Source organism: Drosophila novamexicana, unplaced genomic scaffold (genome assembly GCF_003285875.2).
Source record: "Drosophila novamexicana strain 15010-1031.04,08,12 unplaced genomic scaffold, DnovRS2.1 tig00000770-arrow-pilon, whole genome shotgun sequence".
Lineage (NCBI taxonomy): Eukaryota > Metazoa > Arthropoda > Insecta > Diptera > Drosophilidae > Drosophila > Drosophila novamexicana.
In genome coordinates this window covers 1,725,143-1,751,035 of record NW_020824821.1, presented here as the reverse complement: position 1 = coordinate 1,751,035, position 25,893 = coordinate 1,725,143, and the positions used below count along the sequence as shown (strand labels likewise).

Genomic DNA, 25,893 nt, shown 5'->3' with positions numbered 1-25,893 from the left:
ATTTTTCTTCTAAAGGTCAAATGAAACGACCTCGAAATAGGGGTTCCATTCAATGGACTCTTTGCGGCATTATATATATCTTTAAACTTTTCATAACATCGACACAGAACTCGATAAACCATTGCAAAAACACAGGTATTATTCGGGACGAACTCCAAAATTTGTTGAAAATGACACATTTTTGGCAAATATGAACAAAGTATTTTCTTATGGGAAAACGTACAGGCCTCCTTTTCACATTAGAAAAAATGTGATGTTCCCAAAAATATTTTAAGAAATGTGGAAAGAAAAAGAGAACAAGTGCTTAGGTTGAACACAAAATACTTTTTTTTAGGAATTTGTACTCTTAAAATAAGCGTAAAACGTAGAAAGACAACTTGAAAAGACACTTCGTTGGTTGACAGCTGCGAGTCGTTCTTTTATTTGACTTGTATTTAGAAACTTCCTTCTTGAATGAAGAATTTTGTGCTAAGTTTCGATATGTGCGAGCTTGGTTAAACTTGCACAGCATTTTTAGTTTATTTGCTAACAAAATTCTGTTCAAGCACAATAGATTACGATTATGTTTGGTCTTTCAGTAAGAAAAGCAAACACAAGCTTCATAACGAGGTCGCACGTACGGCTCGTTGCATGCCCCCATAAACTATATACCATTTACCATTTAGCATATATTATTTACCAGATAGTAACTGGCATAGACATTACAGCAAGCGCCTGGGGCATAACAAAATATTGAGTCGATTCGCAGCTATTAAATGGAAATATGTGTTGGAGATGTTTTGGTCTTTGGATTGGGCTCGGTTGTGGTGTGCGGGTCTGGGCTAGTGTGTGCGGGTAATTATAATGCGGCGTAGTCACGCCAGACAAGCTGCATAAATATTGAAATTAAATAATACCAAATGCCACCGAATAAATAAGCCAACCAACTGTAAAAACAATACGTAATAACAACAATGAAAATAAGCCACACATGCGCTTCAATTCCAACTGAATGTACATTTGATGTTTGTTTCTATTTTCTAATTTTGTTGTTATTTTTTATTTATTTTTTTTTTATTGCTTTGGCTTAAGCTGACTCTGTGGGGCAACTTTAAAGTCGGGCGCTGTGCTGTCAACATGCCGCGTTCTGGGGCAGCCCCCCCCCCCCCCCCCCCCCACCGGTTATTCAGCTTTTATTTTAATTTCTTTTACGAGGCAGCTCGCATTTTTTGAAAAACCAATAATGTGGTACTTCAACAACGGGCCATAAAAAGCAAAACGAAAGCTAAACGCAGCCCCCGTTGACCCACGCGCCACCCAAACCCCACAGCGGTGGTGCGTCGTGCGGTGCATAAAAATAAGTAATATCGTAAAAATTACAGGAAATAAAAATCGCAACGTAAATACGTGCAAGTGCAGGGGAGCCAAACAGCCAGCCACGGGTACAAGTTGGACCTGGAGCCGGAGCCGGAGTCGTAACCAAAGCCAAGGCCCAGAGCCGGCGCCAGAGTTGGCCAACTTTCTCGCCGTCTGAAATTGCCAATAAAATTATGGCAAACAGCAACGAGAAAGATGAGGAAAATTGTAACAGACGCAAATTGTGGGCAGACATTAGACTGGGTGAGGCAACGGCATGTTGGCCAGCTTGACAGCCAGTTTGAAGTTCATGTTAGTTATGACATGGCCTATGTTTTTGGAGACAAACAAGCAACGAGTCACATATGTACCTTCAAGCTGCTATAAATAGCTCTCGTGTATCTCTCAATTTAATAACAAGGCCAACAACACAATAGCCCAGATTTAGAGCTCTTTGCGATTAGCCGAGGCATTCGCATGCTTTAGCCCAAGTAATTGGATGAAAGGAAATTGTGTATTAGTTAGTTGTTATGCTATGCCTGGATTTGCTATTAACAAGCCAGACTAACACCCGAGTCAATTACAAAAACAGCAGCAACAATGCTGAGAATAGTAAATAGCAATAACAATCCATATCCATGTTAGAGACATTTCCTTTACAACATGCAACGAATGCAACTGAAATTACAATTATACAGTGTGTGCGTGTGCATGTGTGTGTGTGCTTGTGAGTGTGTGTTTGTATTAGGCCCATAATCATTTCAAATGGCAATTATGACAGCGAGTAGGGGCTAAAGCAGCAACAACAATAACAACAACATAAACGAATGGCCAGCAAATGAAATGAGCTTTTAATCAATTTCCGGTATTAAAGCGCAGACAATCATTCAACAATATTATCATTGTTGTTGTTGTTGTTGTTGTCGTTGTTGCTGCTGCTCATGTTGCTGATGTTGCATTTAATTAACTAACAATTTATATTCATAAGCCCCAATCGGTCACATGTAAATGCACATGGAAGTTAAAAAATAAAAACTAATTTCAAATTCGAATGACAACGAAGCGCAAATATGCTTACCAAAAGAAATAAATACGATTAAGAAATGCATTTAATTCGCGTCCAGTATCCAAATTTTGATATCGATTCCTATCGATTTCATGCTAAGGAGGAAAGTTATCGATTATCGAAATCGATAATGAACGTAACGTCTTGAATGCAGAAGCAATATGTACAAATGTTAGGGTATGTAAATTATATCAAATACTGGGTAGAGGTAATAAATATTGCAAATGCGTGCACAATTTTCGCGAGTGTATGCTTGTGTGTGCAACGACTCGATGCAGCGGAACTGAAAGCAAAAACAGCAAGAAACAAGCGTCCAATGTGCAACATGGGAGCTCATTGGGAGCTATCTCCCCTTCTTCCTATCCCCTGGCACCAGCAAATCCGCTTCGCAACGGACGTTGTTCTTGTTGCTCCCGCCACGTGTTGGCAACATATGCGGGCCACATCAACAGCAGGCAGAAGAAGAAGCAGCAGCAGCATGACCACAGTTGGACATGGCCATCGGCAAGGGGACGGTGCTCTGGTCTGGTCTGGGCGGGGCGGAAATTTTTAATGCCCCTGACACACAATTAACCCCCGTTGCCAGCCGGCTGTGTGTGAGACAAGCGAGCGAGTCGCCAGCTTAGCAAATCATTAATTAAACCTGGCGAAAACATACAGCGAAATATTATTATAATGGACGCATGGGAAATAAAGGCAAAAGCTTTGCGAACCAGCTAATTAGCATGCTCGGAATTGGTTGCTTGTTGCTGTCGGGGGGGAGGAACGCCACATTTTGGCCAATTTGAGCGTGAGCGCTAAGAGAAACCGAGAAAATGCCGCAAATAAGCAGCCAGACAATACCAACAACACCACCAACAACAACAACAACAACTACAACGGGCAACACAGGTCGCCCCAAAAGGGCAAACCAAATTAAGACTAAAGGTCAGCCAAGTAAATAGTATCTACAAGTATGCCAACAAAAAACAACAACAATACAAACGCAAAAAGAGCGAGAAATTACCAAAACAGAGAAACAATCAAATAAACAAAGGTAAAGCCCAAATACAAGAGTATTTACTAGATGTAGATCTCGTGAAAAGCAAACATAACAATCGAGCTTATCCACGAACTGTTCGCGCTTTAGATATATTTTTACTAGATATTGTGATTCCCATTTGTGATATAAAGATTTTTGATGTTTTTCAATTTGAAATTATGCCCATATTAAAAAGTAAAGCAGTATTACCAGATCAAATTCTTTTACTATAGTAAATTAAATAATTGTCATATTTCACCCATTTTCCACGCGGTTAGTTGGATTTGTCAAAATGTGTAAGGCACGTCTTCACAGAATATTTAAAAAGATCTAAGAAATGCCTATCGGACGTTAAGCGTTGTAAAGGAAATTACATGTCCATCGTGTTCCACTCATTTTCCACACTTGCGCGTGAAATTTACTCACAATATAAAATGTATATACGAAAATTGCAATGCTTGACTCTTACGACTTAAGCTTTGCGTTCATCATCAGTTAAGTCAATCAATCAATCAGTCAGTTAGGAAATATAGTTATATATATATATAGACATACATATATATGGCATAACAACATCATAAACTCATTATAGTCGGCTTCGCTTAGTTGATCCAAAAGCATGCTTCAGGTTTTCTACAATATAAACATTCTCTCAAGAGAAGGCAAAGCTGGCCAAAAGTCGACGAGGAGCCAAAGCCGCAAAAAACTTGCCTTCAGTTAGCTACTTTGTGTTTAGCATGCCCATTGTTGTTGTTGTTGCTGTTGATGTCGTTGCTGCTGTTGTAGCTGAGGTTGTTGCTGGCCAAAACGTGCAATTAAATGCTATGTAGAAGCGAAGATGCCCAGACTATAAGCTATGGCCAATAGCCTATGGCCAACTTATTGGCAGTTGCTTGCCAAATGCAATGAATGAAAAAGAAAAAAGCGTTGCCAGAAAATTGCACTAAAAGTGCAACAAAAAATTATACAAAAAAAACAAATAAAGGAAAATGGATAAAAGAGAAGCAACTTCTATTTTCACAAGCCGAAGATTAAATGCCCTTTTCGACATGTGGACATGTTCCTTCGATTGTGCCTATAAAAACCTTATGTTATGATATATATAGGGGTCATAGTGAAGCTCATAAATGCTAAGGTCAAGATATGCAGCGATATAGTGCTACGATTCGGCTACTGATCTGCGGCTACTGTATGTACTCCTATACAGACTTTATTAAGTCGGAGGACAAACATTTCAGGACAAACGTATAACACTCTGTAAGAGTATAAAAGCAGCTCACAGTGACCTGCAATTCACAATGCATATTATTGATTGTCAGCTACAAAGATACTTTTTACAATGCCACACAGACACAAATACACACACGCACACACACACACACAACTGCAGAGAGCCATCAGGTAACATTGAATGATGATCCTAATGATTGTGTTGGCGGTGGGAGAGGGTTTCATATCTCTGAAAGCTTTCTGATTTGTGCAGTTCTTGTGCGCCTCGTGCGCTGTCATTGACATTGGGATGCACAGTTTGCGAGCTTTGCAAATTAGTTTTTCGTTTTTATTTGGCCTAAACGCGTCGTGAATTTGCGCAAATTAGCGCAAAACATTTTCAGCAAGTTCCAACTAAATTAATTGGGTAAATATATATGCCCCATAAACATATATTCAAGGATTGCATAATCAAGCCAACTACGAAGTCGAGCGTTAAATCGTTAATTGCTAGTCAAATATTATTTGTTGATTGTGTTTCATAGGCCTTGCCATGTGAATTGCAATTGCTAATTGCCAGCTGATTATTATGTGTGTGTGTTTGTGTTTTTTAAAGTTCAAATGTGCGTCTGTCGGAAGTAGTTTGCTCATTAAAAGGCGTCTATAAATAGAGGCGACAATCGCAACGTCAACGGTAACGTCCAAGTTAACGTCAGCGTCAGCGTCAGTGCTGTGGCATGTGAGGCAGCCAAGGCGGCGTATACGTAATGCCCCGATAGAGACAGCACCTCGAGGTGCTCGCTGCTCGCTGCTCGGTGCTAAAACGGCAACTGTTCGGGTTTATGCATACATAAGCACGCCTTTTGCTTTATAATTCTCAGCGCAAGTGGGTCATGCAAATGGGCAATTGACGATTGCCAGCGGGGAGCGGGTGCCGGGAGTAGTGGGTGTGGGGGGTAGTGGGTAAGAGTTAGCTTGCCAAGATTGCGAAACGAGAGAAGCCTTGCTCCACTTACGGCCCAAATGGGCGGCAATGGCAATCGTTGGTAGCGAAACGCCTTCCGTTAATCTCGCCCAGCTTCAGAGTGAAAAGCAAACGTTTCAACATCCTTGGAACATGCTTAAACTGGAAAAAGTTGAAGAAAAGTTTCAAATCGAGCATTTGAGAAAAGTACCTTAGGCCCACTGTAAATGGAATTCTTGTTAAATTCCAAAATTTTCAAAATTTAGCAAGTGAAGCTCTAGTTTTTTAAGAACTTTTATTATTGCCTAGCACGACAGTCCAAAATACTTGATATAAAAGACTAGATTGATTGGGAAATTGTGTACTGCGATAAAGAACGTACTACACTTAACTTCTAGCAATAATTATTTGATTATTAATTCTGAGTTTTGGTCAGTTGATTTATGACTAATTGAAGAACATTTCAGCACAAAATTTATCGAGATTTAATGAACAACACGGCATTAATTTTGGGCCAGACATACTAGAATTTCGAACAGCATTTTCAGCGAGTGTCCAGTTACAATAGCATGTCAATTTGATACAGGAAATATAGCTCGGCCCGGGCTACACTTTAATTATGCTAGATTAATTGAATGATGTGAAATTGATTACCTGAATCAGCCTATCAATTTTCAACAGCTCAATGCACAATTCCAATTAATGAAATTGACTTTGCGAACGGGGAATCAAATTACAAAACAGCTCAAAGGCAAACAAAAAAAGAATCAAATGAATTAGAAACAGGTTTTAATTTCGGGATCTATACACGAATATATTCGACTGCCAGAAGTTGTGTGTAGGCCCCAAAGGGCAGTCACATTGGCATTAACATTAATCATGACAACGTTTGCCATGCAATTAACCAAATGAAGCCTGCATTTAAGTGCTGACAATGGAACTGAGAAACTTGACGAAATCATTAGGCTAATGTGGTCGATAAGTGACTGCCCCCCGGCCAGCCAGGGGAGGAGCGGACAGCGGAAATACCCAGACTACCCGATGGGGTGCAGAGAAGCCTAATGCGCATTTAATACCCCTCGTTCCAGTGGGAGACAAAGCTCCACAATTCAATAATCAGTTCAAGCATTGGTCGTACATCAAAAATGAATTACACTTAAAATGCAATTTTGTAATTGCTAATGAAAATGAATATCACATTCATCACATTTATCAGTTATAGGTACATGCTCATGCTATCGGAGGCCACAATTCAATCAGACGACCCGGTCGTGGCCTTTTATGAAAATGTATATAATTGACAATGCACTTAAATGGCAAAGAGCCGACATGGCTAAAATGCTAGAGTCGACAGTGAGACCGACAGACGGACGGACGGACATTTAATGAAATTATAAATATTAAACAGAATGGTTGTCTTTTACGCAACGGCAAAAATATTTTAAGCACACGTTAAGCAAAAATGCACAAACATTGCGCATACGCCGCATTGTGCGTCCGAAATAATAAACGCGAAATGAAAATACAATGCACAGCACATCAATTATTAAGTAAGATACAAACGCGCTGCAACGAAGTGTGTAAGCTCTATCTAGCTATATATATATATAATGAAAATTGTTAAGCCAACTTAATATTTCTTAATATATATATATATATATATATATATATTATTCCTCTGAATAATGCTTGAGAAAACAATTATTAGCTATTAGGAATACATTCATGTTCTTAAATGTTTATTGATAATGTTAGGGTATACGAAAAGTGGGCTCTACATGATACATATCCCTTACGTTTGCCTAACTCCACACACAATTTTATTTTCTCTGCAATTTCTCGTGCTCGTTTTCCGGCCGTGCGCACTCAGGTGTGGCGTTGCCACCCCGCCCTAAATCCCCAATCACGTGTTGCCAACATGATTTATTTCGTCAATTTATGTCGAAAGTGTAAAACGATTTTCTACCGCGCCAAATGAAAAATTATGATGTACACTATTATTTACATGACTGCTGCTAGCATGAGGCGTGTCTGCGACATTTGACTATCTGTGTGACTGACGGACTGTCCGATTGACTGACTGACTGGCTGACACCTCACCCCTAGCAAATATTCTGTTGAAATTTTGCAATTTCGCAAAGGGGAAATTACATTTAAATTGAATTGTAAACCGTATAAAAAAGATGGATTTATTGCCATAGAAATGATTGTGTATATGTGTGTGCGTGTTTGTGTGTCTGTGTGTGTGTGTGTAGAGGCTATTATAAGCATAGTTGCTAATGGCATATATCTGTTTTTTGTGTGTGCGTGTGTAAATGCAAGATTGGAGGCAAAAAAAAAAAAAACGTATCCGCTCAAACTGCAACAAATGAGGAAATAACTAGAAGTTCTCGTTTGTACTTTATATGATTTTTCCCAGTGTATTTTGCTTGCTGCCAGATAATGTCAAAAAGCAGCAATAAGTTGATTTAATAAACCTAATGTATGCACATTCAGATTTATAATTTAATTATTTCATTCTTTTTCACTTTTTTTTACGCATATCGAATATTAAATGTAATCAGCTGTTCGAACTGTTCGAAATTAAAAGTTCAATAAACTTGTCATCAATTTTAGTTTCCATAAATATCAGAATATCAATTTAAATGTTATTTAACTTTGTTTGTTTTTTAGCTCGCAGTAAATGTACATTTTTTTATCACATTCACCCACACGCACGCACACAATATCTCGACAATAAATTGCAATTTTAATTTATTTAGCATATGGCAAAATTACACAAAGCCGACAAAAAGCAAATATTTAAAGAGAAATAAATAAATAAAAGCCCGTATTTGTGTGTTGAACATTTTTGCTATCTGCAAAAGCACAAAAAAACCCACATTTCTATTTAATCCGATTGTTCCGATGCGGGAGTCGGTTCAGAGCTGGGCAGCTGAAACCACAAAACGCCAACTAATTTAATTAATACACAACAAATGCCAATTACAAATACAAAAACATGGCCAAATGGTAAAAACCAAAAACCCGAATAGACCGAACCCAATCATGAAAATTTCGCAGAATTTCGCCAATATGAATTTGGTATTTGATTCCTTTCTGTGGTGTGTCAATTAAAATCTCTAAACGCATAATTATTTTTATGCAATTTGAGCGGAAACAACGAACAATTGTCAGCAAAGAATTCTGGTTTTTATTTTATTCATTTCATTTGCAGCGCTTGGCTTTTTAATTTTGTCAAGATAAGCGGTTCCTCTTCTTTTTTCAAAACCCCACATTTGCCCGAAATGCAAATTATGCAAGTGTCAGACATGCATATCTATATATATACGCACGTGTTTTTGTATCTGTATCTGTATTTGCATTTGTGAGATACCAGCCACTAGATACCAGATACCGACGAGACGACTACAGAAACTTTATCGCATGCGCATTTTCTTAGCGGCAACAGCGATAAATGCAAATCTTGACAGTTTTCTTTAAATATTTTTATTTATTTTTTGGCTGCAGTTTTTAGCACAGGCCACAACAACAACAACAACAACAATAAATGCAACCAAGTTGGTTCGCATCGTTTCTTGGCTTTATTTTGTCATTGTCTGTCTGACGTTATTGGGAAAGCACGTTTCGCATCTTGTGCATATCCGTTCGCAGCATTTGCAACAAAATGCACTTAGAGAAAATAGCAAGTGCAAATTTTGCCAAAATCGAAGGAAGGTCAACATAAGCTAACCTTACAGCACAAATATTATTTCGAGAACGTGTCCCAACTCAAATGAAATTCTATTTTAAATCATGCTGTGCCTACTAAATCATGATTCTAGTCTTTCAGTTCTTGTCCTACAAGTTGCTGTCCTACTTGTTAGGTATATGTCCTAGGCTTTATTGTGCGCTTTCCTGTATTTTTTCTTTCCTTGGCGTTTGTAATTTTCAACGAGTTAAGGCTTCGCATAGAACACACAGGCACACAGGAGGCCCTCCCCATATTTGGTATCTATATCTTTTCGTTTGCTTGTAATTATTTAAGGCTAGACAGCTTAAGCGAGTTATTTTGAATTAAAATTACTCAATTCAAGAAGAAAATCTGTTTCTTTCATTTTAGATCTCTTAACGTCTTTTTTCTCAGAGTGTTGCAGATACTCGTATTACACTCAGACAGACAGACAGACGCACAGCTGTAACTGGGTCTCTTTGGAGCGCCGCTTAGTCATTTACAAGACAAGACTCTCGCGTAACAGCTATGGCGACAACATTCACAAGCCCCGAAAACATTCGACAACGACAACGACAGCCGTTGTCCAAAGACTTTGAAACTATCTTCGGGCTGACTAAAAAAGAGCTCGTTTTCTAGTGCCCAGAGAATTAAAGGCAAATGCATTAAAAAAATGGCTTAAAGCGGAGCTTAAAAACGAATCGAATGGAAACCTTAAAACAAGTTCAAACTAATCCACTTAGGCCATAAATTATCATTTAATATAATAACTATAATTGTAATTGTTTAATGTGAAATATTTATTAACCTGGTATTCCGTAACATTTCATTAACAATTAAAGTCATCACCCCTATATTTTATCGTAGTAATGCGGGTTTTTCTCGCCTTTGTAGTTGTTATGTACTTAGCTGGTTGGGTTTTAGGAGCGAGCCAAAAGCAAGGCAAAGGTTACACAATCCCGATTCCAATATCATCGAGCGCTACCTCATGCATAATTCATTTTGGCTGGCGATTAATAAGAAAACCAATTAATTAAACGCTCAACAACAAGCGTCACGACTAAAAGCTTAGAAATTACTTAATAAATTACTTTCATTAAAGCCACAAAGGAAAAGTTGAGCCACCTCAGTCCCCCCCACACACATCACACACCGCACCACACCCCGCGCACACCCTGTCCGCACCACTGAACCAGCGAGTGGGATGACACAGACGGGCGTTGATTTATATTAATCGACCCGCTTCCACAGCTCAAAGCATTATTTATTTCAAATATAAAACAATGCAAAAGACGCCAAGAAATATACTATGTGTGTGTATGTACATATATATGTATGTGTTCATGTGCCAAGTAATAAATTTAATAAACATAACACTGATTTAATGTTAATTGGGAGTGGTATGTGCATCTATATATATATATATATATATATATATATATATATATATATATATATATATATACATATATATATAGTATGCGATTATTATACCCTGTATTTAAATATTTTTGCAAATACATTAAACAGAGCAGACCGAAGACTGAATCTCTACAATTTGAAATATTAAATCATAAAATGTTATTTTTAATCGATTGTGAGTTTCAAACAATATTAAAAGCGATGTTTAATTTCTTGTCAAATTTTAAAATGAAAATTCTTCAATCTATACCTTAGCCTTCTCCTAAATATCAAAATTGTCTTACTTTGTCAAGCTTTGATCTCTTTACTAATTTGGCATCTAAACTAAGGCAACGTTTAGTCTTATATAAAGTTTTATTGGGTGGGTATCTTCTAGTCGGTTACGCTGCCGAGTTTCGAGTTAGCATTTTTTATTCAAATTGCGCATACAACAAGGCAAACGGAACGGAAACAGCGTGCCACATGATTTATTTGCCAAAAAAGATTAATTCTGCTTAAGTAGCTGCGACAAGAACACACACTCTGCGGGAGTCTGTGTGTGTGTGAGGCTGTGTATGTGTGAGTTTTTGAGTGGGTCAAAAAAAGCAGTCGAACTCAGCTGTCCCATTTCTTAAGTCCCTGCCGGGCGGAGGCTGAGGCTGAGGCTGCCTAAGAGAACGTTGACTACAAATTGCAGTTGCCAGTTGCCGAGTAAGAAGAAATTGCCTCATGATTACGTTGACGTTCGTTCCCACTGTTCGCCTTGGCCCGCCGCCCGCCCCTTCGCCACGTCTCTCTCGCTGTCCGTCACGTCCATGTCGACTGGCTGTCTCTTAGGAAATAAAAGTTTTCACATTTCTTTTGCGCTATAAGCACGTGCTCTGCTATTCCGAATGCTTGCCAAATTTTACGTTTGCCATCCGTCCGTCCGTCTCTCTGCCTTTCTGTTTCTATGTACTTATCTGCACTGAGACCGCCTTTCGAAATTCACTTCATGTTAATTTTCTTTCCTTTGATTTTGCATTTGGCTTGCCACTTGCTTCTTGCTTCTTGCCACTTGCCAATTGCCGCTTGCCACTTTTCATGTAATTCTTGCGCTGCCTGAAATGCTTTTGAAACGAGGTTAAGCTGCCACAATCTCGAATACTTACGACAACAGTTGAGAATATTTGAATGCTTTGTGAATGAATGAGTCACATTTAGTTATAATCTGAAAGCTCCTACAGGAATCCAATATTAAATTAATGTTCCCTCGTTAGGTGAGAATGAAAGACAGGGCCGTAGGCTCGAATCTCAGTAGCCAGTGCTTATTTAGGAGACTTAGAATAAATAGTCGTTATACAATGTTTATTGAGCCAGTTCACTGCCGCAAAACTAAAGCTCTTGATAAGCTGCTTGTAATAAGCGACCCTCAAAAACAACTAAAAAAAATGAAAAGAGAACAAGCTCATGTAACTGCGCTCATAAATGCAATGACTGGCCATATAATTTAACACACGGCACGCAGTCCCAGCCCCGGCTCCAGACCCAAACCCATACCCAGCCCCCGGGGGTATACTGGCTTTGCTGTACACAAGCCATAAATGTAATTACGGACTCGGCACGCAGAAGAGCGTCCAAATGATAATGACTACACCTCAAATTGTATTAAGAAAAAAAGTAATAAACAAAATTGAAAAATAAATGAAGAGGGCCAAAGGTTTCCCAAAAAGTAAACGATGACGTACCAAAAAAAAACAAAAAAAAAAAAAATGAAAAAACTAAATCAGACAAACAAGAAAATTACAGAACAGAGCAAAAAAATAAAAAATAAATATAATGCGAGTTTAAGTGCATGAAATTACAAGCTGACAGGGTTCGAACCCGCTGCGTCAGGGGTGCCGTCAGGGGTTTCCAGCAGGCAAGTTTCAGACGAGAGGAGGGAAGGTAGCTGCCCTTTAAGCGGTCTGCACCCCTTTTGCTTTGTGTCTGGCTACTGGCAACTAATTTCGGGCAAATCCATCGAACCGGGCCACGAGCGGGCAACACTGATAAAGAAAAACGAAAAAAAAAGAGGTCGAGGTATAGAAATTGTTGGCTCGTCGGCTGTTGAATTTAATGGGATATGCGAGCGATTGAAAATAATTGCGGAAGTTCGTTTGAGGCCCGCTCACTGACATTTCGAATGGTTCGTTAGTTTGTTCGTTTTGGCTCGCAGTGGTTCGCATTGGTTCCGATCCACTCGTTCCAACGTTTGCTTATCTTCTACATAATTGTTGATTTAGTGTGTGCTCAACATTTATTTCTGTGCGCTGTGTGGATCGATTCGGTCGCGGCTCGAGTTCGAGTTCGAGTTTGGGCCGACATGTGGTAGGCGACCACTTTGGCGGGCTGTGGTGGGGTGTTTATTTGCCCGCCGCCTGGTTCATTGTTCGCTCATTGATACCGTTCGTTGTAGCCGGCGCGTGACAAATGACTTTGACGTTGCATTTTCGTATGTGGCATGTGTCAATAGGCGGCGGTGGAGGGGCAATGAAGTTCCCGTCGCAAGCTCGAGACCGCGTCCTACGCCGCCGCCATCAATGCCATCAATCCGAGCAGCGGAGCAGGCAGCCAGCGACGGCATCAACAAATTCAATTGCTGCTGTTTACTCTTATATATATATATATATATAATATACACATACATCTACTACTACATACTACATACTCTACTGGGTATATTTGTTTATTGTACTTGTGTGTGCGATGGCCCAGCACTACGTCCATAATTGACAGTTGTGCTGGCATTTTATTTATTTTTTTTTTTTCGCTCTAGACGACAACAACAAGCACTCGTTGTGGCGCAGTGCAGTGAACCGGGGTCTAAATTTGGGCACAGCTTTTTATTTTTCCACTGGGTTCAATGTAACCCCACGGGGCTTCCAACTATCGTGGGCGCTACACATACATGTGCAACCCGACAGAGACTCGCATGGCCGAGACCTGTAACTGATGAAGCGATTGGAACCATCCACTTTTTGTGGCACTGTCGAACTACATAACATACTATGCATTGATAATTGATGGTGCTGGTGCTCTAGTAAAAATAAATGTTCCATGTCAATCACGGCGGAGTTCAGTTTGGGAACACTAAACAATTGATAAAGCAAAATAACCTAATGAGCAGGGTACATGACAACCTCCTTGTAAACCTCCTGCTAAACTTCATGCCTAATATATAGCATCCGTTGTAATCAATCGGCCACCTTTTATAGCCCACCATGTCAATTACCGGCAAGTATAGTTTCAGCTAAAACAGTTGATAGAGCAAAAGTATCTGAACTGGGTATAAACCTGCTGCTAAACCTCGTGCCTATTGTATAGCGTGCCTTCTAAGCAATCGACCACCGTTTATAAGCAACTTTTTATTACTGACCTCTGGTTATAAGTTTTAAACTTAATTTAAATAAATTTACCAGACGCTTTTTATGTTGGATATGCGTTAGTTACTCGCCCCACTTGGCGCATCCTCATCAAATGCAGAATGCGTGCCAATTCTAATGTCAATGCCAGACAAAGTTTAAGCACCGAAATCCACTCTGGGCCGGGACTGGGGCCATACACAAAACGTCAATTTGGCTTAGTTGTCGTTTGGGCCTGTTCCCGCTTAATGTCAAAACTAACAAAACTAAATATTGTTAGGTTACAAATAAAAATATATATTTACTTATATGGGATCTATGAGGCACTTGAATATTTTGTGTAGCTGTGAGTGCGGCCAGAAAATGTCATGTGCTGCGTTTGACACTTGTGCGTCGTACCGAGTATTCTGGAATAGCACAATGCAAGTTGTGTATGTATATGGCAACAGCTCTGGTATATTTCTTTGTTTCTAAAATTCAATGTATTCGCTTTTGTCGGCCTGCTGTCCCTGACAAACTGTCTGCCTGCCCGACTGTCGCTTTTATGTATGTCTGTCATTCTGTCTGCCTGTCTGTCTGTCGCCTCGTTATTCGGGTTGACAATCAAATTCTAACGAAATTGGATTCTCTTGTTTTGGGCAACGTATCCGTTTGTCCGCCGCCCTGGCCCTGGCACATCATTTAAGACACAGTCAAAGAAGAATAACAGAAGCCCAGCCAAAGCAATTATAATAAAAGATGCGAAAATCAAGCGCAATTGCAATATTTTAGTTGGCAACACATGATGCCAACTACTTCGAGGGGTTTCCTTTCGGTTTTGTTTTTGTTTTAATGCGAAAATTATTTCATAACATTTTGGTCCCTTTCTTTCTCTATCTCTCTCTGGTGTTATTTTAAAACTTTAGCCAACGTTGTGCCCGGCGGGCGCAGAGAAGGGCGAAACATTTCCATGTCCCTTGTGTTATCACAGCTGTCGGGCGTTTCGACACTTGAAATTGAGCGTGTGTGATGTTTTCATTTCTGGGCAAGGGGTCTGGGCATTGGGAAAATACATATCATGAGTAGGTGGTTAGCTAAGGACAGACGAAAAATATTATCACACATGCCATCGGGGCGAGGGTTAAAAAAGAGAAGACAAAAAATAACACAAGAACTGTTTACGATATTTTGCGCAACAGGAAGGCCATAATTGGCCAGGAGCGCCTAAGCAAACACCGAGCGAGCGGGAGAGCCAAATGGGTCAGAAAACAGGAACAGCAGCTGGTTTATTGAGCTCGGGCTGGGTTTGTTGATAAGGCCGTCGTTGCCTGGCATAATGGCAACTGATTGCAGTCTTGCGTGCTGCTGCTTTGGGCGAGGGTGAGTCTTATTAATTATGACGGGGCATGCATTGATAATGATAATCGAGCATGGCAGGCAGCCCGACCAAACTAAGAGCATTAAGCGACAGGAGGGCCAAAGAAATCCACTAAAAAGAACAGGCTGCAGATGAACAGCATTAGATAAGCACGGAACCCCGCCTGGCCACCAAATTTGTGCTCCTTTCAATAATTGCAGTTGATTGAGTGCATTGAAAAATGGAGGCAGCACTTTATTGAAATAATTTAGGTGAAAGCCCTGTTAATGAATGAACGTTAAGGGACAATGCACTAAGTTGCTTTTACGCCAAGCAGAAAGAAGCTTTCATAAGCAAATCCCACCATTTTCCTATCCATTTTATGGTATGGCCGGAGTTTCGAGCCAGCAACATCTTTTTTAGTGGACTGAATGACTGCTTCAAAAGGAGACATTAGCATAAGTAAACCTGCCATTTATCTGTTACTATTATTAGTATTAGAAACTACCATAAATAAATTCCATAATTTCCGTTGTGCCTTTAGCTTCAACCGCAGTATAGCAAGCAATTGGAACCAGCAACATCTCTTTTAGTGTACTGAATGACTGCTGCGAAATGAGACTTTAGCAAAAGTAAATCTGTCATTTATCTGTTACTATTATAAGTATGAGAAACTATCATAAATAAATTCCATACTGAAAGGGCCTTTAACTTAAACCACAGTATAGCCAAAAATTCGAACCAGCAAAATATCTTTTAGTGTACTGAATGCAGCAGTTATTCAGTAATTTGGCATGAGACTTTAGCAAACATAAATCTGTAATTTATATTAATATGACTTATATAGTCTTCAGTTAAAACACACACACTAGTCGCGGATTCGAACCAGCGATTTATTTGTTTAGTGGCCTGAATGACTGTGTCATCTAGAAAACCCAACTGCAATCTCATCTTTTATAAAATAAGATATTAGATTAAAAGCAAGCTAGATTCATTACACTTCATTATAATACAGCTGATAGCTTCAGTGAATCAAGAAAATTGAGAAGCGCTTAATGTGCCCGCTGCCTTGTTGATACGAATTCCCATGGCCGAACCCTTATGTTGACTTTTGACACAAACACAAACACACACACACACACACACAACTGGGAGGCGTAACACGCTCAGTGAACCCAATATTTACAGTTAAAACGCAGATTGCATGCAACCAAGGCCCGGCGGTGCTCAATGCCAGTCCCCGTTCCACTTTGAGCCTCTCGGGCCTTCAGACATGTAAATATCATAAAGTTGTGTACAAATAAATCAAATCATGGTGTTCGGTGCAAAGAACAAACAGCCCGCATCCATCAGTCGACAAATACACATGTTTCAATATGTTTAAAACCAGCGCGTCGCCCACTTGCGCCAACCTCCCTCTCTGGCAAGCAGCCCCCTGCTGTTGCTATCGTGCAACCAAAGTTCAATAAACAAGAGCCGAAAAAGGCAACTGGAAATCAAATAAAAAGCAAAAGGGAAAAAAAAATATTGTGCATGGCAAAGGTACAAAGAAATCTTCACAGCGGACGCAGCGAATGCAATCACAATTCACACCTTGAGATACGCGCACAAGATACATATACAGATACATTTACAGGTACAGATACAGCTACAGATACTTATATATCTGTAGTAGGCAGCGATGCTCGCGGGCTGCAATTAGCGTCGTCTTTTTGGGCCTTTGATGTGGCACTTGCGACAACAACGCCAACTAAAATGTTCTGTGAAGTTCGGCGACGACGAAATTAAATTGAAAATCAATTGAAAAATTGAGAGAAACAAAATGTTGAAAGCGGAAAAAAGTCAATAAGCATATTTAATAAAATAAACGTTTCGTATTTTGTTGTTGCCGTTGCCGCCGCCGCAGCAAAATAGGCTGTAAATTTAATCATAAAAAAACCAAAGCAAACTGTAAAGAATTAAATTAAATGAAATGTTGCGAGTGCCGCGCGACGACCAACAGGAAATACGCGCCATAGCGAAGCAATGAAGGGCGGGAGCGGGGCGGGCGGAAGCGGCAGGTGGTGTGGGGGCTGGCAAAGGTAGCCAGTGATGCGCCCCCAAGGCGCAACGTAATAAAATAATAAAACATGAAAGGAGAGAAAACGACAACGAGGAAAAACCGAAACGTTAATACACTGCCATTAGCATATCGAAATAATTAAATTATATTCCCTAAAGTCCGACTGTTGCCTAAAAACCCCTTGAATACAACCGGATAAAAGGTTTAAATGAAGAATAATTCTACTATTCGCTTGAAAACAAAATTCTTGGCTTTTTCTCTGAGTGTAGCGGCTGCAATCCTCTTCAATACCTCCCCAAAGATTAAAAGTGAATTTTAATTGAAACGAGTAGAACACAATGGGAAATAGGGTATTTGCAGGGTATTGCGGCACTTAGTATCTGGATATGGACCATGGAGCTTTGGATGGTTGCTTCTGCTGAAGCCAAACAACAGCTGCCACAGTTTTGACGCTGACGTCGCGACGTCGCGTCGCTGCCAGCGTCTGGGCAACATCAAAAGCCAGTTCGAGTGGCGGCTGCCACTTTTCAAGAGTGCGAAATTAAAACAAAATGTTGCAAGATGCTGCAGGCTCTGACTTCAACGACGCCCCTTTATCTTTACCCCCCCCCCCCCCCCCCCCCCCCCCCCCCCCCCCCCCCCCCCCCCATCATCACTCTCTCACGCTCTTTGATTTCATTTGGCTGATAAGCGGCAACGCAGACATGCCCGAGAGTGAGAGAGGGAAGGGAGAAGGGTTCGGGCATCTCTTATCCACATCATGCGTAAAACGGCGTCAAAATGCAAATGTTGTACAGGAAACTGAAAGGCGGTTCAGTTGTTGCAAGGCCCGACCCCCCTTTCCCTCCTCGAGTTGGCATTGATACATCCTTCTGGACACAGCGTAAATAAACATTTTACTTTTAATTTATGCGCAATGCCTCGTCCACGCCTGCTGCAGTTGTAGTTGCAGAGTTGCAGTTGCAGTTGCAGTTGCTGCAGTTGATATAGTTTTTGTTGGAGGCGAGCGTGAAAATGATTTTGTTGCACAGTCGCTGAGGGGCGCATTGTAAAATTTATCGCCAGGCAAAATGTAAAAGCAGACAGCCAAATAAGTTGCCCACACCGAAATTGGAGTTATATACATGCATATAAGGCTTAATATTTGTATATAGTTTATGGCAAATGGCGGAAAACGCGGAGATACTTCAAAAATTTGTATCCAATAAAATCCTATATTATATGATAGACTGTAATATTAACTTTTCCAACCAAAAATAAACTACAAGTTAAAACAAGTTCAAGTACAAATAATTACATTTATAATCCTAATTTAGTGGTAACTTGCTTACTTTTCTTTGATCAATAATGTTTTATTTTAACGTCTAGTATGATTCATATATTATTTAAGAATTAATTGAACTTAAAATAACGAATCGAATCGCAGTTTTACTCGAATAAAGAGCGCTGCTAATCTAATATCAGAGCCCCGTGAGAACTTGCTTGAAGAACTTCACAAGCTTATGTTTAGCATACCACAATTTACCTAGAAATAATATAAACTTGTAACTTGCCCGCAAACTAAGGCAACCGAAAGAATCGTATCAAGTGTCAAGTTCAATTGCCGCACTACGATAAGCCGCAATTGTGGCTGAAGGGGTAGCTCAGACGAGGCACTTGCGCGGCCCTTGTAGCCCTTTCATGTGGGTCCCTGAGCCACTCGAAGTGCTCTAATAAAATCCGCAGCCACTTGCAAATAAAAGTCACACATCGAGGCACTCGGACAGCTGACACACTTGACTGTCTTACAGGGTAGGGGACGGACCGACAGACAGAGAGATAGACGAGAGACGCAGCTTAATGAGCGCAGGGCGTGCCAGGGGCGGGTCGTTTTTCCAACGTGTAACAGATGTCGAAGTATTATGGCAACGCGTCGTGCGGTGCTCGCTACTGGAATGCCGAAATATACGAAAGACACAAAATTTAATTGCAAAGAATGTTTCTATCCCAACAAATGTCGAAATAATGTTTCTAGTCGGAACAACACAACAGCCAACAGACAACAGCACAGAGCAGAACAGGGAACACGAAAAGATTCATCATATTCACTCGACTGTCATAAAAAGCAATTAGGCTTGAGCGAAAGATACTTACGAACGGCAGTCAGTCGGTCCCCGAAACCCCGAAATCAAAAGTACAATGCAATAAAACACAAACAACAGTGCTTCAGTACTTAGTGAATGACGAATAAATACCCTGTAGTCCACATCAATTTTAGACTCGGAGATCAAAGTAAAGGGAAACTCAAATTTTGTAATCTAAGTTTTTTTAATTCCAAATTCCGAATTTCCATGCTTATCTCAACTATGTCAATTTTAAAATAAGTATTTCGTACTTAACTTAAGAAAGCTTAACCAGTATCATCAATATTTTATGAACCATTGTCTAAATCAAAAATTCTAAACTCTAATTCAAAAATGCTTATTTAAAGTATGTAAATTTTAAAATAAGCATTTCGTACTTACACCTTAACACTATATTTCTCTGAATATACAGCACTTAAGCACATATGCTACATATGGTAAAGTACAATACAATATACGCTGAATTTTGCAGGTTACAGGGTATACAAAATCCAATAAAAGGCGAACGAAAAGCGGCAAAGCAAATGAACGATGTGTGATTTAAAGTTCTTTTATTTTCTTTTGGGCTCTGCCCGAACGCTTAATGAGCCGCAGAGGCAAAGAAATTAAAATGGACCTCGAACCAAAGTTTGGGTTAGGTTTTGGGTGTGGGTAGGAAGTTGAAGAAACAGTTGTTGAAGCGATTAAAGAGCCAAATCCACTGGCGGGGTGGCTCCTGTTGTTGTTTTCGTTGTTGTAATTAGTATGCCCGCACACACGCCAGCCCGACCGCCAGGCAGGTACACTTTGAAGGGCACTCACAACAATAGGACAGGCCGGCAAGCGGGTTCGGGCTCGGGTCTCTCGTGCTCCTCTACTCAAAACGAGCTGGTGCAATTTTAGTTGGTGTGAAAAAGTATACTTCATGGCAAATTGCGGGCTGCCTCCTGTTCTTGTTGTTGTTAGCCGTCTGTTGCATATTTTCACAAGTAATTAACATGTACACGTTGTCGCTGCTGTCCCGTTCAGGTTGCCATCCTTGTTCTGGTCTAGGACGTGACGCAAGCACTGTGTGCGAGTGTGTGTGTGTACACACAGAACAAGGATGGTGTGTGTGTGCCTGATACTGTAACTGCTGAGCAACTGTCCAAACAGGCCGCGTTCTCGTTCTCATTTGCCTTTGTTGATCAGGCTTCGCCGTGGCTCAGGCCATAACAAAATGTTTTCTTAACATTAATTTGCATTATATTTGCATTTAAATTTTAAATGAGCAGGCAGTGTTGAAGGTGCAGTTAACTATGTACACAAAAAAGCTGGGAGGGGAAGTGTTCAAAGTGCGACAGGTGGCCAATGTCAAAGAGAGTTTGTGCTCAACTGCAGCAAATGGCAAGAGTCGTGCTAATAACAGACGGGAATGTTACAAAAAGTAATTATAAAAATAAAAAATAAAAAACAGGGGAAAAGATTAAAACGTAATCCGATTTGACAAACAGAGCTCTATAATAAATAACAGCACAGACTTCAAAGAGACAGAGAGCTGGCCATAATCAGGGAAAACCGGGTTGGAATTTATAGTTTTTTATTAAAATGTACTGTAGTTTGTGGTTTTGGATAATTTTAAGCGTAAATCAAACCACTTTCATTAAAAGTTAAGCAAGCAAATGAGAGTCAGCGGAGATGAACTACCAAAAAATTAATACTTGAAATAAGCCAAAACTCTAATCAATGGAAGCACAAAAATTCTCAGATTGAGTACTATGACATAATTAGGTATATAAACAATGCCTTGTAAATCAATTAGATTTTTTGTATAAAGTAGTTTCTGGTTTTGAATAATCCTAAGTATAAATCAATCCACAAGCATTAAAAGTTCAGCAAGGAAATGAGAATAAACGGAGATAAATTGCAAACAAATTCGTTTACTTGCAATAAGCCTAAACTATGCTTAATGGAAGCACACTTATTCATCGATTGAGGACTATAATATATGAAAGTATATAAGCAATGCCTTGATTTAAGTACAATACAATTGTTTGTCATTTATATGAGCAGTAGCTCAGGCAATCCATCGATTTATTGACCGTCTCGCAAATTTCTCTTTCAGGCCACTTTTTTGTTGTTTTGTGTTTTTCAAGCACTTAAGATCTGAGCGTGAGCCCAGAAAGGCGCGAAAATGTTTCGTAATTTTGTAAATTTGACAAACAAATATAAAATCATACGAGGCATGATATCATATGGGACCCTGTGGCCGATTGGCTGCCTAGTCGAGCAGACGCTGATCGAAAAACGGACATTCCGCACTTACGACTGGATGAAATGTCTGAGGTGGGCCCCCAACAAGGAGAGTGTCCAGAGATAATTGGCATCGCTTTTTGTCCTTTTTTTTCGCAGATTCAGTTTATTTGGCTTCTTCTTTATGGGACCGACAATATATTTTTGGATAAGACTGGCCGGTGTCATGTGGCCCCGCACAGATATTAAGTCATCGCTCTGCAAGGCGATCACCGAGCAAACCGCATACGATCCCATGGCCATCAGTTCCTTTCTCTTCTCCATGACCCTGATGGAGGGCCAATCGTTTGCCCAGGCCAAACAGGAGGTACGTTCATCGATCCATCGATCTCAGTTATTGTTGCTCGTGTTTCTTCTTTTTTTTTTTTTTTTACGACCAAGTGACGGCGAACATTAAGTCATTCCAGTTGATAACATCTGATTCTGTCTGCCGCCGCCCCCTCTCTTTTTTTGTCCCTGTCTCTCATCGTTATGGTTATTGTTATTATTATTGTTATTGCATATGAAAATGTGTTTCTTGGTCAGTGCTCAATTTGTTGACGTTATCGTTGTCGTAATCGCTATCGTTATCATAAATCCCATTGCATTGCGGCTCATGCTCAGATATCTCATTAAGAAATAAATGTATATGTATGTATAAATATATATTTATATATAAATGTATATATATATAAATATATGTATATTGAATACCTTATAAATAAATAATATATATATATATATATATATAAGGTATTCAATATTCTGCAATATTCATCGAATAATTATTCTTCTTGTTTAGTTTGAAATTAGGTTTTTGGGCTTTGTGTGTGTGGGTATTTCGGAAATACATTTTCTCACGACAGTTACACTCGACTGGCCCAGTATCTGGGCCTCCGTCTATGTATCTGTATCTGTATCTGCCGCCCAGCATCTGTAAGCGTGCATAAATATCAGCTGTCTGTCTCACTGTCTTTGTCTCTGGCTCTGTCTGTGTCTCTGGCTCTGTACCGAGTTGTCAGCATTGATTTGTTGGCTTGCCGGCTCCAACTGCTCAGCCCGTGTTCGTAGTCGAACTCCAAGTTACTTCTATATCATTAGAAACCATTTATCTTGGTAAATGTAAATGTTTTACCATATATTTATGTCAACCGAGCGTTGTCACATTTGGCTCGCATGCGTTGCCAAGATCTATGACTCCGCTCCGTGCCGTAGTCGGAACATTAAGTCTGAGTCGCAGACCCGAGTTCGAACCGGCCGACTGGCTGGCTGGCTGGCTGATTGGCAAACTTTGTCTGAGCAGCTGATGAAGCTGTTTGCCAGGCTGCGCCATAAACAACTCTATTATTATTTCTATTCAACATTTAGCACTCTATTCATATAGAGATGAAATGAAATTTAAAAGAAAAATTAATTAGAGAGCACACACGGTGACTTTTCATAATTGCCAGCATTTGTGTGGGCCATAAAAAAAGTAATTGCATACGCAGCATCATTTAAAGTATTGGCAGAGCCGTACTTAAAGTACATATTGCAGCACATAAAAAGTGTCCACTTTGTGCTTAATTAGTAGTCCAGCGCCAATTGCCATTTGGGCCACAATTTTTTTGTTGACGTTTCGACCCAGCATAAATATAATTTCCTTAATTTTCCAACGAATGTGGCCAAAAGTGAAAATGTGCGATGCCAAAAGGCTTTTTAATTAACAACATTAACAAAATGCCACGCCCAGTGCATGATACACACAAACACACACACACACACCCACAAATACCCAGCAGCATTTTCACACCCACACCCGTTCGTAAATATTTTTTCCCCAAGATTTCAGCCTCGATGGCACTTAATTACAATTTTCCGCGCTGGCATTTAAAAAAACGTGCGAGGGCGCATGCCACGCCCACAAACGCACTATCTTAATGTTAACCGATCTCTCTTTCTCTCTCTCTACCTCTCCTTTGGCAGGTTAGCGATAAATTTCTGGATGCCTATAAGGTCGGCGTTATTTATTGGCCCTGCGTGCAGACTGTGAACTTTGCCTTTGTCCCGGCCCGAAATCAGGTGATATTCACGTCGTTTTTCAGCATGTGCTGGACAACATTCTTGGCCTATGTGAAATTCCTGCAGCTGCATCCACATGTCGATGTTGATCATCATGCCGTGGACATACACTTTTTGGAAATGTGAAAAGACAGCAACAACAAGAACAAACTCATTTTAAGTCCTAAATAAATATCTATTTATATTACAATTCTGTTTAAAAGTTGATTTTCCCAAGTTTAATCCACACTTGCCCCAATCTAACTCAACTCGACGCTTAATGACATGTCAAAAGCAACATATATTTAAATATATACACATACATATATTATGTATCCTATACCCTGTATATTAGGCAGTCATTAATTGTTGCTGATAAATGAGCTGTGATAAGTTTTTTTTTAGTTGAAGTAGTTGTATTATACGATATATTGAATGAGGCAGACAAAATTTTTACCCTTTTAGATTGTTTTGTTCGAGCCAGTTGACATGGGTCATTTTATTATACCCTTTAAAAATGTTTAAAATGGGCATATTCACAGCAGAAAGAAGCACGGAGTTAAGTTCGTACTCAGAGACTTTAAGATCTCGAGATACTTTACACATATCCAAAGTATATCGTTTTTTTTTTTATCCAGAGTTAAGCAAGAAAGTACTCTCCACAGTTTGGGGCTGCTTGTGTTTTTGTGTATGTAAGGTAAAGGTAAGGTTAAAAGGTATCTTCTAGTCGGGCACTATCGATTAGAACTGCTCTGTTCTGTTCTGTTTCTACACATCATATTCGAGAAATGTGTCTGCCTTTGTGGTTTATTTTTTTATAGGGCTCGTGGGAGACGAAATGCCACTGCGCGTTGCATGTGGCTTATGCTGATGGCTGATGGTGGTGTCAAGTATTTTACTATCTAATATATGCTGACAAAGGCTATAAAACACACAAGCAATAACATTTAATACCCTTGCAGTAAGGTTTAAGAAAACGATAAATATATATATATGAGTACTAAAAGCCTGCCTTGGACCTGAGCTATATGATATGGTAGTCCGATAACTGAACATAACTACTGATTTTGGTTAAGATATGTGGAAAATAAAAACATTTATGGTTTAGGATGTGTCGCCGTCTTTCATGAGAAACCTCAAATGGCCTCTGACAGGGTTTTAGTTATTGTGCCTTAATGAATAGTTAGCCCAAAAGTAGAAATATTTAGTTGTCTGCAGCTGGGAAAGTATGATGGGGAACAAATTTAAAGCTCACATCTGCATATTTGCAATCAAGCTGAAATGAAACGAGAATTTGAAACGAAAGTTAGGCATCAAATTGACCCGTTTTATTTTACATACCATATGCGCTTCAAAGAAGCATATATCAAAATTAATATGGATTTGGATGCATTAAAATGCGAAACCGTATTGAAAGTTTTTCGAACTGCGGGGATTTCAGGGATTTGAGTGCTTGACATGCGGCGTCTGCGTGCCGAATGCGAGCTGAATGCATAAATAATGCCGATTTAGATTATTCCTGAAACATTCGAGCGAAAAAAGTGCGACATGAAACCGCAAACGATGACGATGACGACGATGATGGCGATGATGATGACGAGGCTGATAATCAGCCATAGGCTGTTCGAATTAATATGGAAATTTATGCAGGGCTGAGGAAAAGCGAAACCGCAAACACACGCATGCACAACCGAGCACATGAGGCAAAGTTTCTTATCAGTAAAAACGTGGCGCACTTCCTGGTCTCTCTACCGACAACATGACTCCCGCCTGACTGCCCGCACATAGTCCAGCTGTGAAAAACAATTCCAACTGAAAGTTTCATTAAATTTGCGCAACTCCCAGCCAACAGCCAACCCAAGCACCACCCAGTGCAGCCTCAACCAACGCCTGGCAAGGCAATTTCCTATCCACCGTGCGCCCATTTCTCAGTGTCGCTGCAGCCCGTTCTTTTTGTTGTTGTTGTTTTATAGCGCATTAATTTCGAAAGT

General features: G+C 39.9%; 2 protein-coding genes across 2 annotated transcripts in view; one reads left to right on the top strand and one right to left on the bottom strand.

The window, feature by feature from the left end:
• Positions 1–25,893, bottom strand: part of LOC115763775 (nuclear RNA export factor 1) — a 69,530-nt gene that overhangs the window by 15,529 nt on the left and 28,108 nt on the right. The gene's annotated exons all lie outside the window — the stretch shown is intronic.
• LOC115763780 (mpv17-like protein) lies at positions 4,992–25,171 on the top strand. Its single transcript, XM_030706500.1, has 4 exons — positions 4,992–5,058; positions 21,696–21,916; positions 21,983–22,190; positions 23,828–25,171. Exons 2-4 carry the CDS (start codon positions 21,765–21,767, stop codon positions 24,047–24,049), a joined length of 582 nt encoding a protein of 193 aa, XP_030562360.1. The 5' UTR covers positions 4,992–5,058; positions 21,696–21,764; the 3' UTR covers positions 24,050–25,171.

Excerpts from the sequence above, each read along its gene's own strand:
- LOC115763780 (XM_030706500.1), top strand. The coding sequence starts at position 21,765 with ATGTTTCGTAATTTTGTAAATTTGACAAACAAATATAAAATCATACGA. Across the intron at positions 21,917-21,982 it reads GACTGGATGAAATGTCTGAG|ATTCAGTTTATTTGGCTTCT; the intron begins GTGGGCCCCCAA and ends TTTTTTTCGCAG. Across the intron at positions 22,191-23,827 it reads TTGCCCAGGCCAAACAGGAG|GTTAGCGATAAATTTCTGGA; the intron begins GTACGTTCATCG and ends CTCCTTTGGCAG.